Raw genomic sequence first — 13971 nt, 5'->3', positions numbered from 1 at the left:
GTACCAATCTTTCCTATTTCTTTCTTAATAGGCACATCTTTTATATCAAGTGGAAAAGATTTGATAGAGATCATCTATTATGATGCAGTTTTTTACCAGTAGAAGTGGATCTTGTGACACTGCCTTTGGAGTAATACAGCTTGCTTGTGCATTGCATTTGTTGCATGTTTATGTGAAAGATTTTAATGTTATGGAGGATTGTAAATCTTATTATATTGAAAATAACTGTATATGCCAAAAGTATTTTGAAAACATGCCCTGCATCAAACATCTTCCTCCCTCTCATAGCATTGCTACATTCAGATTTTAGCCGAGAGTCTGCAGAAGCTAATTTGAGATCCCAAAATAGCCATCGGCATCGGATGTGTCTCTCAAAGTTGCTCTAATTAGCCAGACATTCCGGGGGTGATACAGGACTCACTAAAATTGGTGAGGGGTAGAGATTCCTTTGAGTACTGAAGTCTGAGTCACCTAAATAACCTTTCTTTTATACTGACACGTAGCCCCTGGAGGTAGTATTCTGCTGGCTGTGAGCTAACAAGCACCAGTGATCTTTCATCTCCTGATTTCCCCAAAGGACTAATCCACATCTTATTATTTGTTGGATTTTCGTAAAGACCATAAACAAGATAAAGGCCCCCATTGTGCTTGGCACTGTACAGTGTGACGTACGGCAGCAGTCACATCTCCTCTGGGGAAGTGCTTCCCAACAATACTGTTCTTTTCAAGAGAAACTTGAGTCTAGAAACATCCTCCTGCTGCAGAGCACTCCGTGCCTCAGCAGTCCTGTCTTCTCTGGCCCTCGCTCTGCGTGGCCCCAGCTTCTTCAGCCTCTAGTCCAGCCCTTTGGTATAAATACTCAGGCTGGCCTTGCTTGGAGCTGGTACAAACCTGGACTTTACACTTCCTCGGTGAGGTCTCACCGTGCACAGTGGTTCATAGCCAGTATCTTGGACAGCAACAGGAGTGTGAAACTGAGCTTGCAGGAAAAACACTCCAACTGGTATTCCAGAGATGTCCCCAGCAGCTTTTCCTGGAAGGAGACTGTCATACCCTGCCCGTTCCTTAACCCTGGTTTCAAGTTGCTGTTTGGATTATTAAATAAAGCAAATGGCTACAAGCTTTATTTTATAACTTACCTATGGTATTTTTATGTTTAACTTAAACCGCTGTGCTTTCCGTAAAGCTCAGACGTTACCTTGATGTGGCCCTCTGTAAAATTCCATATTTGGCAAGTTGGGTTTAAGAGCACAGCTGGATTCCCTGTTCGGCTGTTAAAGCAGATGATTCTTTTTGTACAGAATGAGTTTTAAAATTTGTATGAGAGCATCTGTTACGAACAGAGCCAAGAAAAACAATTTAAATGTGCGTGTCTTCCCTTCCTCACCCCATGCCATTGCTCTCCTAAAAACCACTTGGGCAGAGGGTGATTCCTGCACCCTGGGACAGACCCTCCAAATGGCCCCAGAGGAGAAGAGACCAGCTGTGACCTGTCTGCTGGGAGATGTCGAGGAGAACAGGCGGTGCTGCTCACACAGCTCTTCTCCCGGCTGCGAGGAACAAGTACATATGGTGCTTTTGGGGGGGGAAGGCAGGGCTTAGGGAAATTCTTCTTTAATTGATAAACCTATAACATCTTGGATGAGATGTTGGACACATGCCCCATTTGTAAGCTTTGAGGGGGAGGAATTTCTGCAGGCTAGTCAGGGCCCATGGGAACTCCCATCTCAAATGTAGATGTTACTCTCTTTCTACTCAGGAAGCTCAGTTCCTGTGAGCACAGAGCAGAAACCTTTGCTGTTATTGCTCAGTTGAGCCTTCCATTGCTACCATATGTTTTAATGGAAATGTTTGCTTCCACGCTCATTTTGCTCCTTTTGCAAAGTGGGATGAATCTCCAACGAGCTGATTTCAGATCTGACGAACCCAGTTAAGATGCTGTTCGCTTTGCTGTGGCTGGGAAACGGGAACCTGCCAGCTCTTGGTGAGTGGTGGAAAACAGCGGAGCCTCCCGCGGCTGCCGCAGGTGCTGGAGAGCAGCAACTGTGTGTTGGAGTACTGAAATATAAAGTGTTTTCCAGTTGAAGCTGTTCCTTTTACCACTGGCTTTAGAACCAGACACACCAAAGGCTCGTACACAGCGTTAGAGACGCAAACCTGTTTTTAACCTGCCATTGGTGCGTCCTACCTGTTACCTTTATCGTTGTTCTGGAAGATTGTGTTAAAACAGGTGCCTGGAGATTCCTGGTTTTTGATGGTTCTGCGCAACGTAGGTTTCAAAACCAGTAAGAAATAAAAGATGAGCCCTGTGAAAGTTCATTAATTTTAGAAATGGCTTTGCCTCCAGCCCAGGTTCTCAGGATTGTGTAACGCTCCATCTGTACTGAAGCATCAAACACCCACAAGTTAAGGAAATCGATGAAAAATACTGCAAGTGGTTGGTAAAGATGGTGAAAACTGATCAAGGTGAATCACAGCATTAAAATAACTTGTATAGGAAACTGGCAAGCTCTTCTGTGGCTGGTATTTAGCGAGGAGTGTTCAACAGATGTTGGAAGTGATTAGTCATTCCCTATAATAAAGGCCTAACGTTGAATATTTTTTTTTTTTTTTGGCTTTCAGAGGTGTGAGGTTTTTCTCTTGTTTCTCTTCCTGCTGCAGAGTTGCTGTTTATGGGAAGATGCAGTTGGGGGGGGGTTTGCCCCGAGGAGGGTGTTTGGGGCGGGGGGCGCCCAGCGACGCCTCCAAATGCCCCAAGTGCTTCAGCGCCCGGTCCGGGGGGGGGGGGGGGCGTGGCCGGGGGGGCGTGGCCGGGAGCGCGCGCGCGCGCGCGCGCCCCGCAGGAGGATTGTCCGCTGGCGGCCGCCATCGCGCCGCCCGGCCCCGCCCGCCATATTGTGCCCGGCGCAGGCTGAGCGGCGGCCGGAGATGGGTGAGGGGGAGCGAGCGGCGGGACGGACCCGGGGCGGGGGGGACGGGATGGGCGCGGAGGGAGAAGGAGGAAGGGGAAGGGGGGGGGGCGCGGTGAACCGGGAGCTGTGGGGGAGAGGGGCCGAGCGGCGGGCGGGGCGCTGGAGAGCCCGCGGCTGGCCCCGCCCCGCCGCCGCTGGGAGGGGGGCGGCTCCCGCGCCGCGGCCTGGCCCGGAGCCCCCGGGGCGCCCCGCAGCTGCTCCAGAGCCCCGTTTCTCCCTGCAGCCTCCGTGCGTGCTCCCGGACAGCCCCGGGAGGCTTCCCCCCCCCCCTCCGTAGCCCCTAATGCTCCCTGCAGGTTTCTTGTACGCCGGTGGGGTCTCTCCAGAGCCCCCGGTGCTCCCCCGTGGCCCGTCCTGCGAGCCCCCAGCCCCCGCAGCACTCCTCAGGCGCCCGCTGCTCCGCCACAGCCCTGGCCTGCACCCCAAGGGCCTTTGTAGCCCCCTCTTGCAGCCCTTACTGCTCCTCCAGAGCCCCTGTGGCCCCCACTGCTCTTCTCTAGCCCTCACTTGTGCCCCCAGGTTTCCCATTTCTCCCCGTAGCCTCTGCCTCCACCCCCGGGGTGTCTGTGGCTCCTGCCTGTGCCTCTGTAGACCCCAGAGCCCGTGGCCTGTGCCCTCACAGCCACCACTGCTCCTTCAGAGCCCCCGTCCGAGCTCCCAGAGCCCCTGAACTGCATTCCTGTAGCTCCCAGGTGTGCCCCCCCAAACCCCCCAGCTCTCTTCCCAGGCCCAACACTTTCATCCTACCACTTCTCCCCTCTCAGACTCTCTTGTGGCGATGTCCTGGGCCTCAAACCCACTGTCCTCACCTCCCCGCGAGGTCCTGTCCCTCTGGTGCCCCCCACACAGCCCGTGTGTTGTATCCTGGGGGGGCCCCTGTGAACAGCAGTTACTCTGCATCCCCAGGTCACCAGGACTCTGTGTGCCACGGCACATACTGGGATTTTTGCCACCCCCCCAGTTCCCCCAGCGCTGCAGCCACCTCTGTGCCCCACTGGCCACTGTGGTGTCACCCGTCTCGGGGTGTCTTTGCGTTTCTTGGCTCAAGCCCCAGGCACAGCCCCCTCACACCCTGTCCCTCATTGTCTGGGATTAGTACAGCACTTTGCTCAGCGTAAGCTTTAAAACTTGTTCAAGAGCACTCTCTAAGCCTTCAGCAATTTTTTTTTTTAATCCAGATGCTAATCGCTAAGTGATGCAAACTAGAAATTAGCAATCAGAAAAAGAAATATTAAGCAATTGATGTGACCTGATCCAAGTTTCTTCACGGCTCAGATTTCACTTCTAGTAAGTGGTGTATTATCACCCCGTCCTTTCTCTGAGGTGTGTAGATTCTCCTAAGATTAAACAGGATCCGGAGAAGGTTTTTAAAACCTTGGTATTACTATTATTGTTTACACTGTGGCAAGCAAGCACGAGAAAAGCTAACTTTGGGCTTTTGAGCTCTGTGGCATGCAAACATACAACAACAACAAATGCCCTAAAAATGCTATTTTTTTCCTGTCTTGAAGCAAAAAAGGAAAAAGCCGGTTTGTGTGCTTTTGCAGTGTCCCTTTAAAAGAGCTGTGATTCCAGCACAAAATTGGGCGAAAGGGAACCTAGGAAATATCCCCAGTTTACTGAATCCTTTGGGCAAATTGTTTAGCCTCATCGTAAGTGTATTGCTCTGCCTGTAAAACGGGGGAAACACCACAGGGATGCAGATTAAATTCCTTGTAAACTGCCTTGGGTTGGGAGAGAGGCATGAAAAGCTGCTTCCTGCTCCCGTGGAAGCCTGCATGCGTTAGGCTTTAGACTCAGTGCATCCGCAGCACCTTAGCAAGCTGCTGCATGTCGGAGCGTCAGGAGCTATCTGGGCCGCATCAGTAGCCTGTGGCAAATACAGGAGATGTAGGAAAGGGTTGAGCAAAGTTGGATTAACCTGCTTTGTGCTGCAAGTGATCGGTTCCCGCTGGTCACCAGGGGCGTGGCAAGCAGATGAGCCTTAAATATAAATCTTTTCCTTTTAGTTTTAAGGACTGAAGACATAAGCACGCAGTGAACAGCAGAGAAGCCACCTGGAAGATCAGCCCTCCGCCCCCTCTGTTGTTATGGCAGGGGGAAGGCGGGGCCCTAACCGCACGTCCTACTGCCGAAACCCCCTCTGTGAACCTGGGGCTGCTGGCGGCTCCGGCCATTCCACGAGTTCCTCTGTCACGGGCGTGCGCTCACGCACCAGGTACGTCGTGCTCTCCACATCCTCACGTCTAACCAGGCCGGCTGCTCCTCTCTGAGGGAGGTGTGAGGCCACCTGTATCTCCCCATCTCACATGCTGCTGGTTTTCCTGTGGCTCAGTGATTTGTTAACTCCCAGTGTCCATGCTGCATGTTGTAATTGGGATAGTGGGTTTTAATTTGTGGAGACTTAAGTGCTTTATCAGACCACAAGAGAATTCCAGGAGTGTTCAGAAGCCTTTAGTGACCATTGAATGGAAAGTAAAAATAGAGAGAAAGTTTTATCCAAAAGCCTGACTCTGGAGTTCAGGTTGTTGCGTCTCCTGTGCCCTGAAGTTTATGTCAGGTGAGGCATTTCTGGGGTAGAGTTTAGCTAGGTCAGGTGATGTGTAGGCCGTGGGTTTTTTTCAGGTTCTAGCCTAGCTGGTTGGTTGCATTTCTACGACTGAGGTAGAGAGGAGGAAGGAGAAGCAGAGCACCGACAGCAATGCGTAAGCAGGAGGTGCCTTACGAACTCTGCAAAGAGTGTTAGATCTGTCTTAACATACTCCCTGCTTACGGCCCTAGGCCAAGAAATGTATGGGGATACAGTTATTCAAACAAGTCATTGCAAGGCCACAGAAGGTGGAGCAATCCACCGTGTACAGACTTCGCTGCGAGAGCGTGCACAAAGGTCCTTATCACGAGCAGTAATGCCGTACAAATCCACGCCCCGGCTCACCTCCGAGTGGTTTGTCTCTGCAGCTGAACCCTGGGATACCCATCACCTGCGTGGCAGCCCAGGCTGAGGAGTCCCAAAGCATTTTCTGCTTCATGCGTGTGAGAGCCTTGTCGCTGCTCTTAGGTCTCCTGTGTCTGTTCAAAGCAGAAAAGACTTGTGCTTATATTTTATATTATTTTTATATAGCCCCTTTCTGTAGGATCAGAACAGCAACTTTTGTTCTGTGTGCAACTGTGTGCAGGAGCAGAGTTTATTGGTGGATTTATCAATCCCGAGGAGCTGAATCAGTCTTGTCAGCTTGGGAATCTGGGGATTTTAGAGAGACAGCTTGGCTTCCTAAAGTTTTCCCCTCACACATGGCCTTAATGTAGGCTGTCAGCCTTCTGTTTTAAAAAGCAGGGACTAATCCACCTGTGTCCACCCCTGGGCTAAAAGTCTTTCTGCAGTCACACTCCAAGACTTTTGTGGTTTCGTTTTGGGATTTTCAGTAGGAGTTTGTGCTCTGTAGTTCCTTTGAAACCCACACCCAGATTCCTTTGACTGTTGTTATTTAGAGATTGCAAATCAGGAGAGATATATCTAGTATATATTAACTCCCTTCCCTTTGATTAAAAGGGTTGCTGTCTGGGATTGTGTGCGTGCTCACACAGGAATATGCACCTCTGACTAAACTTGTTTTTCCTCCATAGTTGAATAGAAGTTAAAGAATGGGAAAGGGCTTGTGTTTAATTGCTCTGTATTTCACGTTCAAGCACTCTTAGAAATGTAAATAGCAACTCGAGGCCTAAAAGCTTCCAATTAATTAAAAAGGCCACTGCTTGCCCCTTGAATAGCAAAACACAGCCACAGCTCTGGAACCTGACTCAACGCAAGGGATTTAATACCAGATGACCTGGTGCTGTAGGCTGGCCTGGTTCCAAATAGTGCTTTTGCTGGTCAAATTCCTGCTGACATCTGCCTGTAACAGTCGTCCTAGACATCTTCAGGGCATTGAGGCTCCTGGTGTGTGTCAGCCATTGACCATGACAGTCAGCTTAGGTGTCTCAGTCAATATTAGACCCCCAGCTTCTAGAGCCTGAGGCTGTGGGCTGTGTTTATCTCAGGGAAGTGACTGCTGCCTTTTGCTTTACCTTGGTAGGAGCGGTTCAGGTACAGGCCTTTCCAGCCCACCTTTGGCAACTCAGACAGTCGTCCCCCTCCGGCACTGTAAGATCCCGGAGCTGCCCGTGGAGAGGAGTGTGCTGTTTGAACTTCAGCTCTTCTTCTGTCATCTCGTTGCTCTGTTTGTCCACTACATCAACATCTACAAAACTGTGTGGTGGTACCCACCCTCGCACCCGCCCTCGCACACGTCATTGGTAAGCACCAAAGGACAGCTGCTGTCCCGTGATACTCACAGACGCTCTCTTGGGTCATTAGACATAAAGTTTTCTATATGTGTTTCATGCAAACTACATGTGACTCTACAGCCCTGGAGGGTTGCTCATGTGACTGTTATTTGGCAAATTTTGGGCACTGGCTGTCTGCTCGGCATTCTCTTTCTGATCTTGGAAGAGAGAGTCCGAGGAGAAGAGAATAACTTGGGAGCTTCTCTGTTGAATGTGGGTTTCTGCTGCCTGATGGAAAGTGGAATCGTTTTGTTTTTGTCACCGCAGAACTTTCACCTTATTGACTTCAACGTGCTGACAGTGACAACAATCGTCCTGGCACGCCGGCTGATCGGTGCTATTGTGAAGGAGGTAAAGTCCCGAGGCAGATCTCAGAACTGTTCTTTCCTCTCAGGCGAAATATAAAGCTGTGTGTCCCTTTTGCAGTTCCAAACTCTTCTGTCCTTTTCTGAACAACTTTGTGCTATGTCCAAGTCAGAAACCTAGGCACGGTTTCTAATGGGAAGGACAGAAATGAGCACCTTGAACTCTTGCTCATGACTCTGTCCTTCTGTGATTGTTTCTGATTTACTGTCTCAGCGAGACTGTAGAAATTCTTCCTTGTGAAGAACAGCATTTGGCTCTTTTCCTGTTCCCTTAATTACTCTAGCTTTCTGCACGGAGGGACCAGCGCAGGTTGGTTTCTGCTGACTGCGGAAGCTTTCTGTGGTGAGCAGGTCCAGGAGAGCGGGCTGGTCACACCGATAACTGCCAGACCTTAACGAGGAACTCTGAGAGCTCTGCTCATTCCCGCTTGAGGAGTGAGGCCCTGGGTTTGGGAGAAGCCAGATTCCAGCCTGCAGAAGGCCTCCCCTTCCCAGTGGCAGTCAAACAGAGCCCTTCACTGGCTCTTCCTTCAGGCATATGAAGTTGGTTTTACAGACTGAGTGCTGCTCTTTTGCCATTTGCTTCCTGTAGGAAGAGTGAATGAGTCTCCTCTCTGCCCAGCTCTTTCTTCTCTCCCCGCAGGCTTCACAGAGTGGCAAAGTCTCCCTGCCACGCTCTATTTTCCTGGTGATCACTCGGTTTGCTGTTCTCACTGGCACAGGCTGGAGTTTGTGTCGATCAATAATTCACCTTTTCAGAACCTACTCTTTCCTTAATCTCCTGTTCCTGTGTTACCCGTAAGTATCTCTTCTGTCACTTGTGTGTGATTTCTAATAGTGCTTCAGTGCAGTGGGTGTTGCTCAGTTGAAATGAAGCCTGAAAGTAAATAAGCACTTGATTACCTGCTAACAGAACTTAAACTACCTTTTTCCCTCTTGCTGTGTCACATTTCTTCTTGGTGGCAGGGCATATCTTTAACAGTTACCCATATATCAGCTTTAATGTGAGCATCCTTAGATTGCTCGCGTCCTCTGAAAAGGATTGTGTGCTTTTCTCGTGGTGTTCAAAGAACCCGTGACTCTGGTTTACCTTAGTTCTTAGTGCCTCTGCCAGGTGGAGTGAATCAAACAGCTCCCCTGCTTCATCTTAACTAACAAAAGGAAGCCAGTTCTGTTTCCAGTCAAGTCGTGGAAGTAGCTCCCTTCTCTCTGGTAGATGCAGGAGGAAACATCTCATAAAGATCTGAGACTCGGTGCTTGTGTTTGAGATCAGATTGGTGAAGGTCTTTTCTGGAGTTTATATAGGTACTAGATGCCAATTAGGAGCAGGATGTGGTTGTAACGCTGATCTGCTGCCAGCAAAGGCCTGGCCCAGGGAGCTCGTAAGGAAGTAACCACCTTTCTGCACTTTGCTGCTCCAGGTTTGGCATGTACATTCCCTTCCTTCAGCTGAACTGTGACCTGCGGAAGACGGGGCTCTTCTCCCAGGTGGCCAACATCGGTCCCAGAGAGACCAGCGAGGTGACCTCCAGGGGCCGAGACTACCTGACTGTCCTAAAGGAAACCTGGAAGCAGCACACTCGACAGATGTACGGCATGGAGGCCATGCCCACGCACGCCTGCTGCCTCTCCCCGGATCTCATCCGCAACGAGGTGGAATACCTGAAAATGGACTTTAACTGGCGGATGAAAGAGGTGCTGGTGAGCTCCATGCTCAGTGCCTACTACGTGGCCTTTGTGCCAGTCTGGTTTGTGAAGGTGAGCGAGGGCTGGCACTGCTCTTGCAGACTCATTTCCTCCGGGCATGGGGCTGGCGGAGGGGGGACTCTGAGGAGGTGGACACGGGGTTGTGGAGGAGGTTTGGTTCTCGCTTCTTTCTTCGCTGGCACGAGGTCGGTCAGAGGTCTGTGTGCACAGGCAGCTGCATCCAACCTATTTACAGAGGCCTCGTGAAAAGTAAGCAAAACCATCTAGGTTTAGATTTGCTTAAACTCCGGATAACAGAGGACAATATTGTCCTGGTCAGGTGTATTCTGACTGTTGGTGGGAGTGTGTGTCCGTCTGTAGCATCCATCCTGCCTCCCCCTGAAGCTGGCAGGGCTCCGGGCCGACCGTTCCTTCACACGCTGAGCTGTGAGGACAGAGCTCCAGGACAAGGGGCTTGACTATAACCAGGGAGGTGGTATGAAGGAGGATGGACCTTATTAGGATTCTTAGCTGTTTTATTTAAGTTACTAATACGTTGTACAGTGAGACAAATGAGTTGCAGTAAATCTGTCAGACCTCAGGGATGAGCCCAAGTCCCATCCCCTGAGGGGCTGGTGCTCCCACCCGTCGTCAGCTGAGCTAGGGGAGCACCAGGAACTCTCTCCCTATTTTTGGTGATGGGTGATGACAGCGTAAATGTTTCGCCGTGGTGTGTTCAGGAGTTGTACAGCAGCCATCCTATGTGGGCGCTTCTTTTTCAAGCAGGATTAATAGCTACGTGAAAAACCCTCGTTGTACCTGCCTGAGTGCTTTGTGTTGTGATGGCTTTGTTAGGTGAGGCTGTCCAAACACCTTGTCACGCATTTGTCTTGTCCCCCCCACAGAACACTCAGTACTATGACAAACGCTGGTCGTGTGAGCTCTTCCTCCTGGTTTCCATCAGCACATCAGTGATCCTGATGCAGTACCTCTTACCCGCGCGCTACTGTGACCTGCTCCACAAAGCTGCCGCACACCTGGGCTGCTGGCAGAAGGTCGATCCAGCCCTCTGCTCCAACGTGCTGCAGCATCAGTAAGGAACTCTCTCCTGGGGCTGGGGCTGGAGTTTTTGCTGGCAGGCCTGTTGGCGTGAGCAGAGGCTGGATGGGGAGCTCAGCTTTCCAGCCACCTCTCCTCCTCCTCTTACTGCTTAAAAAAAAACCAACAAGAGAAAGAAAAATGAAAGCAGAGCTGTCGGCTGACACATCCGACAGCTTACAGACACTATCTGCGCTGGCCACTTCCAAAACGCAGCAGGCAGATCTGATTTTTGGCAAGGTGCCTGCTGCTTTTGGCCACAGGTAACTGCAATTTGTCACTGCCATGGTTACACGCCTCGCTGGGCCAAACCCTGCCCTCGCCAATGATGTCAGCTTGCTGCTGCGGCCAAGGCTGCGGAAGGTGATGGTGGGGAGGCAGCAGACCCCGCTTCGGCTCTGGAGGTAGAAATGAGAGTGCTCTGCTTCTTTCCTGCAGGTGGACAGAGGAGTGCATGTGGCCGCAGGGAGTGTTGGTGAAACACAGCAAGAACGTGTACAAAGCTGTGGGTCATTACAACGTGGCGGTGCCCTCGGACGTCTCGCACTTCCGCTTTCACGTAAGATCGCGGCTCCTCGCTGGGGACCGAGGGGGGTAGCGCCTCGCAGGGTCACGGTGCTCTTGAGAGAGAGAGCTGCCCTGGGGGGGTGTGCCGGGGCGCTGGGGCCTTCCAGCTGACTCCCACGGCTCCCGTCGGTGCTGCCAAAAGGGTGACTCCAGCCCCTGCAAACCGGGGCTCTGTCCAGAGCCGGTCATGGATAAAGATTTTTAAAAAAATAAAAAAATGAGCAGCTGAGGGAACTGGGGGGGGTTAGTCTGGAGAAGAGGAGGCTGAGGGGAGACCTCCTGGCCCTCTGCAACTCCCTGAAAGGAGGGTGCAGAGAGGGGGGATGAGTCTCTTGAGCCAAGGAACCAGCACCAGGCCGAGAGGGAATGGCCTCAAGCTGCGCCAGGGCAGGGTCAGACTGGCTCTTAGGAAGGATTTCTTTGCAGAAGGGGTTGTTGGGCGTTGGAATGGGCTGCCCAGGGCAGGGGGGGAGTCCCCATCCCTGGAGGGGTTGAAGAGTCGGGTTGAGCCAGCGCTGAGGGATCTGGTGGAGTTGGGAACGGTCAGGGTGAGGTTCATGGTTGGGCTGGAGGAGCTTCAGGGTCTTTTCCAACTGGGATGATTCTGGGATTCTGTGAAAAAGGAGTCCCAGAGGAATCCTCACCGGCCTCTGCCTCACACGTCCTGTCAAAAACACGTACCCGAAGGGTCTGACCTCGCTCGGTGCCTTATTGTGGTCCCTCCTACAGTTCTTTTTCAGCAAACCACTGAGAATCCTCAACATCCTGATTCTGCTGGAAGGAGCCGTCATCTTCTACCAGCTCTACTCGCTGATTTCTTCAGAGAAGTGGCACCAGACTATCTCGCTGGCTCTGATCCTCTTCAGCAATTACTACGCCTTCTTCAAGCTGCTGCGTGACCGTCTGGTGCTGGGCAAAGCCTACTCATATTCTGCCAGCAGAGACTCAGAGCAGAAGTTAAATTAAAACAGTTGCACTGATGCTCAGCTTATTACAAAACAAACAAAACAAGAAACCCTCAGAGCTTTGTATTTTTGTTACCACTGCTTTTTTTCTTTGATAACTGATGTAATTAAAAGGAAAAAACATATTTTTTTACTCCCAACAGTTGTTTGTGTGTTTGTTGTCTGGTAAAATCCCCCGAGAAGGCCTCCTCCTGTTTGTATTCGAGAGGAGTGATTTATTAACAACAGCCCTTAGTTTTGAGCAACGCAAACACTGCTGCTTCTGGAGTCGGAGCTCCAGCTGGCGCTGAGTGGGAAGATGAGAATTACAGGTATGTTTAAGCTCACGACTTCAGTCTGGGTTCCTTTGTAAGGGGTGAGCCCTGATCCTGTCCTTTCCGGGACCCCAAAGGACCCCCTGCAGCACCCCCCCATGCTCTGTGGCTGGGGGAGGGGGTGGGGGGGGAAGGCTGCGTTTGGTTTGCTACTGGTGATTTTTAAATGGCTGCACCAGAACTGCTGCAGCCCCTCGCTCACAGCGCGCAGAGGATGGTTTCAGGTCTGCAGTGGCGTGAGGGGATTTGGTGTGAGGGAACCCAGTGTGAGGAGATTCAGTGCAAAAAGGCCATTGAATGACTCGAGCGTGGCCAGAGAAGGGCAACGGAGCTGGTGCAGGGTCTGGAGCACAGGTCTGATGGGGAGCGGCTGAGGGAACTGGGGGGGTTTAGTCTGGAGAAGAGGAGGCTGAGGGGAGACCTCATGGCCCTCTGCAACTCCCTGAAAGGAGGGTGCAGAGAGGGGGGATGAGTCTCTTGAGCCAAGGAACCAGCGCCAGGCCGAGAGGGAATGGCCTCAAGCTGCGCCAGGGCAGGGTCAGACTGGCTCTTAGGAAGGATTTCTTTGCAGAAGGGGTTGTTGGGCGTTGGAATGGGCTGCCCAGGGCAGGGGGGGAGTCCCCATCCCTGGAGGGGTTGAAGAGTCGGGTTGACCCAGCGCTGAGGGATCTGGTGGAGTTGGGAACGGTCAGGGTGAGGTTCATGGTGGGACTGGAGGAGCTTCAAGGGCTTTTCCAACCGAGATGATTCTGGGATTCTGAGATTCAGTGGGGGGGGGACACCTGGTGTGAGGACACCCAATGTCAGGGCACTCGGTGTGAGGGGACCCACCGTGGGTGGGGGCGCTCGGGGGGGCTGTTGCTCCGGCTGCTCCCGCTTTGCCTTTCCAGGAGCGGGTTGGTGTCCCCCGGGTTGGGTGTCCGCCCCCCCCGCCGCCGCCTCTCCTGCCCAACCTGCCCGTCAGGTCTGCCCGGGGCTGGGGCCCGCGTGGCTGAGAGGGTGACATCACCCTGGCGAGGAGGAGGAGGAGGAGGAGGAGGAGGAAGGGCGCAGCCCAGCCTCCGGGTGACTCGGGGCCGCCCCAGAGCCGCCGCCGTCCCTGTGGCCGGGGGCACCGGCCGTTCCCGCCGCTGTGGCCGGGTCCCGGCTCGGGCTCTGCTCGTGATGGGGCTCCCGGTCGCCGCCGCCGGTGCCGGATCCGGCCTTTGTTCTGCGGGACCCGCCGCCGCCAGGGGGCGCCCGGAGCGCGCGGCCGCTCCCGGTTCCGCTCCCGGTTCCGCTCCCGCTCCTGCTCGGTCCCGCTCCCGCTCCCGTTCCCGTTCCCATTCCCGGTCCCGGTCCCGGTGCTGCGGCAGCGCTGCCGCTCTCCGGCCCGTGGGACCCTCGTTCCCCCCCCGCCCCGCCCCGGGGAAATTATTGCGAATGAAACCGCAGATCAAACACCGGACGGGGGCTGGATGGCCCCGGGAACCGGGACCGGACCCTGCAGAACGCCAGGCCGGCAGCAGCATCGCCCCGGTGCACCGGGTGGGAACGGGATGGCATCCCCAGCCATGCCAGCGCGGCGACCCCGGGCACGGCGGGGGGCGGGGGGGGGTCTCGGTGCCCGGCCAGCCCCGAGCATCCGACCCCGCAGCAAACCGTCGCCCCGGCCCTCGGTGGGGACACGGCGGGGACACGG

The 13971-nt window shown here is 53.2% G+C and overlaps 2 protein-coding genes across 4 annotated transcripts in view; both read left to right on the top strand.

The window, feature by feature from the left end:
* Positions 1-13971, top strand: part of LOC141954749 (myotubularin-related protein 9-like) — a 188370-nt gene that overhangs the window by 118071 nt on the left and 56328 nt on the right. The gene's annotated exons all lie outside the window — the stretch shown is intronic.
* Positions 2821-12116, top strand: TMEM39B (transmembrane protein 39B). Of its 3 annotated transcripts, XM_074894682.1 has the most exons (10): positions 2839-2932; positions 4151-4259; positions 4982-5190; positions 7046-7265; positions 7563-7646; positions 8304-8458; positions 9082-9418; positions 10252-10439; positions 10883-11003; positions 11741-12116. In XM_074894682.1, exons 3-10 carry the CDS (start codon positions 5063-5065, stop codon positions 11975-11977), a joined length of 1470 nt encoding a protein of 489 aa, XP_074750783.1. In that variant the 5' UTR covers positions 2839-2932; positions 4151-4259; positions 4982-5062; the 3' UTR covers positions 11978-12116. The 3 variants fall into 3 exon arrangements, with proteins under 3 accessions (XP_074750781.1, XP_074750783.1, XP_074750782.1); XM_074894680.1 differs by lacking the exon at positions 4151-4259 and having other exon boundaries at positions 2821-2932; XM_074894681.1 differs by lacking the exon at positions 2839-2932 and having other exon boundaries at positions 3269-4259.

This window comes from Strix uralensis, chromosome 25 (genome assembly GCF_047716275.1).
Source record: "Strix uralensis isolate ZFMK-TIS-50842 chromosome 25, bStrUra1, whole genome shotgun sequence".
NCBI lineage: Eukaryota > Metazoa > Chordata > Aves > Strigiformes > Strigidae > Strix > Strix uralensis.
Note: the sequence above shows the minus strand (reverse complement) of the source record. Positions and strands in the feature narration are given on the sequence as shown.